Consider the following 5172-nt stretch of genomic DNA (forward strand, 5'->3'; position numbering starts at 1 on the left):
CATCTGCCTCAGCTTTGCCGACNCGGCTTTTGAATGAGCACCTGAGAATTGCCATGGCCGTTTTGGCTGACGCTCTCGGTGGTGTTTAGTACGCCCTTACCGACATATTTTCGAGCTGTCAAACTCTTGCGACAGGCTCTGCCAACCAGAGTGACGATCGAGGCTGAATTAGCCACTTTTCGGAAAGTGAATTAACAAGGCTTAGGAGATTCGTTTTTCCTGGCCGACAAGGCCTGGGGGGTTCTTTTGGGGCGAACCGGGCCTAGGAGGTTGCTTTTGACTCATTTTAGTTCAAGTTTACTTCAACTTTACGGCAAGCTCCCTCCGGGGGTTCAAGTTCTCCTGGGGGCTGCTGAGCCGTAGGAAAGTGAACTTGGGGGCTCGGTCGTCACCCTGCTGCCAACTCAGCGACATGCAAGGTCAGATTAACAGCCACACAACCCGCGAGTCAAACCGGGCTTTAGGCCGCTATTACACTAAGTATACTACTTCCTCCTGACTAGCCTAATTGTCGTTTCGTGAGACGGATCAACCAAATTCGATTAGTCGATCATAAAACGCGTGCAATTAAGTTGGAATAAATGCATCCGCATGAAGTTTTGCTCTATTCCAACGTTTCTGGAGCAAAAGAGTGGCCGAAACGAGCGCGGCCCAGCCCCATGTTGAAGTTCAACTTGAATAGGCAGCCCTATGTTGAAGTAGCCTGTGGTCGTCAGCAGCCGCTGCCGGGCAGTGTGTGGGCCGCAGGGCTTCATGGATGTGCTCGGAGACCGATGGAACGGCGTGTCCGGTGCTCTAGGCGCCTCGAATGGCCCGCATGGACCACACGATGTCAATAAGTGCAACATAGGCGTGGGGAAGTTCAACATAAAATTACCATAGCCCGGCTCGACAGCCACAGGTGGCGCAGCAGTGTTATGAATTCCATGGAGGGCATCAGTTGTGAGCTTGTTTGAACTCTAGAGCTCGAACGAGTCGATTCTCAGCACTCGTTTTGTTTGTTGTTGAGCCTTTGCAGCGAACCGACAATTAGGTGTGTAAGGACTAGTAATATACCGCAGTCGGAGGCGCATCACCTTGGGGTAATAAGAAGCCGTGTGTTCTCGACGTAAGAGAGGTCCGGGCGCAGTCAGCCGTGCCAATTAGAAACGACCAGCCGGCGCAATTTTGCGGGTGCCTGAACCAGCATACTTGGGGCTTAAGTTTGCGCCCACGCCTCAGATATCAGGGTTACTGGGACGAAATATGATCTCCGGACTACGATGAGCGTGCTCACATTTCCCTGGGCTGGCGCTCGGATGACCGCAGAGACTTGCACTACTGGCGCGGTATCAAAATCTGAAACAAGCTCGAAATTGGCCGTTGCATGGTCTTGTGTGTCGCCCTGGCAAAGAAGTTCCATCTCGTTGACACGCACGCACCAGACCCCGTCGTCGGGAGGCACGAAGTCAGTGCGGCGCACGGTCACAGGAAGTGAACAGCTCCATACTGGGGCAGGTCGGTTGGTATCGACATGACACGGTAGTCGATCTCCAGGTCTCGGTTTCACGACCTGGACCATGGCAGCAGAACGAGGGGCGTCTAGGGCTCGTTCAATACCGTGCCTGAGTGTGTGGGAAAGGGATTCAAGAGAGAAGAGCTGAGATAAATTGGCCTGGTTCAGCTGGCTTAGTTTGGAAAGTGTCGGATTATCATCAGTGACGCGCAATGGGATACCGCTGGCGAGACCCGCGAGAACTAGGAATGCGCATCCAGTCTGTGGAGCGCATGGTACTTCGAGAGAAACGCCCGCACGCAAGGCGGCGGGGAACGCCTCCATACGTAACGTGCGCCGTACATCAACGCAGCCTGTCCGATTTACCAAGGTGCCAGATGATTCACCATGCCACGAAGGGAGAATGAATGCAAGGATGCACCCACCAGCAGAATTTTGAAGGGAGCGTTGAATACGATACCAGGGCGCGCTTGTCCCCAATATGACGCGATAATGCCTCGAAGTCCAAAACAGACTAGCTGCAGATAATTTTTGTCGAAAAGCTTCAAGGTCGACCCCGAGTGCGATCTGGGCGTTTGGGTGATCCTCCAGGCACGTTGGGAGCGCATCCAGGCAGTCGTGGAATATGGCATCGAATCGCAACATCTCAGAGCATTGCACATCAGGAGGTAGGACTTCTCCATCAACAAAGCCTCTCTTCAAAAAGAGTGCTGTCGATGGACGACGAGGCTCACCGTTGATGCCACTACCCACTGCGCAAGCGGCCACTTCATCAAGTGCCGCGACAGCACGCACGGCCCCCGCACCCCAGGATCCACGGGCAGCAACGAGCGCCGCACCGGCACAGTCAGCCAATACAAATGTTGTCACATCCACGACTTGAACACGCCAGCTATGATCAAGCGCCAATAACGCAGGCAGAAGGCCATAGAAAAGAGCCCAGTCGGCGGCACTACCGCCATCAACCACAAGGAGAAGAAGAGGACGACTCAGCCTTGGTCGTCCATCGCCGTGCCACTGTGCGGCGTTTTCTAAGATCCCCGCTGCGCGGGCATCATAAGTGTGTCGATCAGTTATGTGCTCTCGAGCTGCTGCGGCATCGTTGCGGATGACCATTGGTGTTGCCCTTTGTGCGGTCAATAATGAAGCGACAGCCGCTGCCGCACTGGTGGCAGAATATACCACGTCACCGTGTCCTCGCAGCATAGCCTGTAACTCAGGGAATCCATCTTCACCTTGCTCCTCGACTGATATAAGGCGACCCCCACCACAGGCCAACGCCTCAAAGACTCGATTATTGACCATGCCTAGTCGCCGCTGTGACGAATCGGTGGTCCCAAGTACGACAGATGCTTCACTGTAGAGTCTGGCAATCTCATCGCTTGGAAGAGCACCCTGCCAGCAACAGGCGACAAGAATCGCATGATCGTTGTCCCAAAGAGCAAATCGGTCCCAGGCAGTTCCATAGATGGCTAAACGTGCACCGGAAACGTTTCGATGGATTGACATCAATACATTAGCGAGCATTTTTTTCCCCTGCGATGGTTGCCCCAAATATACAACCAGGTTTTTGGCGTTGTTCGTTTCAGACACAAATGCAGAGTCTGAACTCATCTCGTCGGGATCCACTGCGAGTGCCGCAAATCCACGAGGTGCCAGATCAGCTGTGGGGAACCAAGCCGACTGCAGATCAAGTGCACCGCCAGCTACCTCGAAACCACGCGCGGCCAAGAGCCTCGAGTTGGTGAGAAAGCCGTCAGCGTCAATGGCTGCTATTGTAGGTAGTGACGGATACGTGTCCAGACACCAATGTATAATTACCACATTTCCATGCAGCCGCCGTACAATGCGGACCAACGTAGCCACTGGACCAGAAAACCCTTCCACTAGAAGTATATCCCATAGTCGAGAGGTCGCTGCTTCATAAGCAAACGGTGCCAGGATCTCTACGAATGCGACGTCACCTCTGCGGAGCAACGCACGCCTCAGTCCGCGCGTGGTCACTTCAGATCCTGCTACCCAGCCATGCAACGATGATTTCGACTGCGCATGCAACGCGATTGCCAGGCCATCTTTGGCGGCATCCGCTACACCTGAAGCCCATTTGAATACTGTCGCAGCCACCAAGACGCCGCGAAGCATATCACTGGTAATAGAGTACCTCCTAGCATTACGTGGTTAAATAAGGATGCATGTCGAGAATGGCTTACCTTATGCAGGGCCTTGCCAAGTTTGACGACGTCGCCTGCCGTACCATTTCATGCCCACAGAAGGGTCAAGCATGCTTTGAATAGGTGCTCGATGCGCACAACATTAGACAGAAGCAAGCTCTTCTCAAGCGAGCTGTACGCATGCCACGAGGCTATATCGTTTTTTACAGAATCAAAATCTAAGCACCACGATATCATGTCAGTTGGCCTGCGTATAGAGAGAAATTGCATTTACGGCAGTACAATATGTTTCCGGTAACGAGTTAGTGAGTTTAGACCTATCATCATCCAGCTAAATAAAACTGCTGGTTGTGGTGGTCCTCTCCCAGCTCGTCGCTTCCCCGGGGTCCGGGGTGGCGCGGCTTATATTTTTTGGGTCATATGGCTTCTACCAACATCCAAGGGTTGAGTTTGACCGGCAAAGGGCACAGTGGGGAACCAGTGTGTTCTTTTGTCCTTGGCACACGTGTTGCAGGTGGATGCCTCGAGCCTGCATGAACATGTGAACCGGCAGGCAAGGGATTGCCAAAGCGCGCTAAAGAAACGGCAGCCGCTGTCGGTCGAGGAGTGCGTGTTGTTGGAAATGAGCCACGATCTCGTGGCTGGGCATGCCAATGATGCCCACTTTGTACAATACTTCCAGGTTGAAGGGTTGTACGACCGCGCGATAGTTTTGGTCATGTCAGCCAGGTTCCCAGTGGAGCTGAACATAATCCATGTCGGCGATTTGCATCTGTCCTTCCGAGACAGTACGTGGCTGTGACTGAACCGTTGGTTCTCTCAGATCTTCGTCATCACTGTCCATCGTTTCAGGTGCACGATATCCTCGTAATCCTGTATTGAGATCAAGCGGTCTTAGAACCGCACCTATCTCTGATCTAAGTGTGGGTGCTAAGACTCCGGCTTCTGTATCTGGTTCTTGGAAACCTGGCCTGTCGAACCCCCACTCAGCGGTTAACGCTGACTGAGTGGACTCTGAGGACTCCAGTTTCCGGTAGCTGGGACCAAAATATGGAGGTAACTTGCCCTCAGCCTGACTCTTGGCTAGGGTATGGTAAAATCTAGTTAGTAGACTCCCTACTCAAGTAGGCAGCCTAATCTGCGATCGGGCTCTCTGTCCTCAATCGCTGGAGTTAAGTGAGTAAGAAAGAAAAGGAGCAACGTCATAGAAATCCAGATATGTATCCTTCGTCGCTCGCTGTGACTGTCTTAAAGCCAGGTTGTAGATACAAGACCACTGCGCTGCCAACTTCAAGCTAAGTTAGTTATATATGAGTTACCTTAGGCCAGTCTCCCGCCACAAACTCCTCCCTCAAGGGGGGGGGCTGAGCTCAATTCAGTTAAGAGTGCCAGAATGAAGGCCGACGGACCGCGCTTGGATGGCGCAGCCACCTCAGCCACACTCCTGCACAATAATAAGGGAAAACAACTTCCCCTTTCAAATATGGAACAAGGGGGTCGGACTGG

At 53.0% G+C, this 5172-nt stretch overlaps 2 protein-coding genes across 2 annotated transcripts in view; one reads left to right on the forward strand and one right to left on the reverse strand.

Moving 5' to 3' along the window:
- AURANDRAFT_68110 (hypothetical protein) overlaps nt 1-499 on the forward strand; it is a gene marked incomplete at both ends in the record, with an annotated part of 4605 nt that extends 4106 nt beyond the window's left edge. Inside the window, one exon of the mRNA XM_009043724.1 lies at nt 364-499. Within this exon, the coding sequence (XP_009041972.1) occupies nt 364-499 (136 nt within the window). The remainder of the gene's footprint in view (nt 1-363) is intronic.
- Nucleotides 500-1198: 699 nt separating this feature from the next.
- On the reverse strand, nt 1199-4510 carry AURANDRAFT_68111 (hypothetical protein; the record flags this gene model as incomplete). The annotated part of the gene is made up of 6 exons (XM_009043728.1): nt 1199-1488; nt 1600-3659; nt 3764-3913; nt 3941-3983; nt 4122-4195; nt 4470-4510. 6 exons carry the CDS (start codon nt 4508-4510, stop codon nt 1199-1201), a joined length of 2658 nt encoding a protein of 885 aa, XP_009041976.1.
- Between the last annotated feature and the right edge of the window lie 662 nt (nt 4511-5172).

The sequence above is a fragment of the Aureococcus anophagefferens genome, assembly GCF_000186865.1.
Source record: "Aureococcus anophagefferens unplaced genomic scaffold AURANscaffold_65, whole genome shotgun sequence".
Taxonomy (NCBI): Eukaryota; class Pelagophyceae; order Pelagomonadales; family Pelagomonadaceae; genus Aureococcus; species Aureococcus anophagefferens.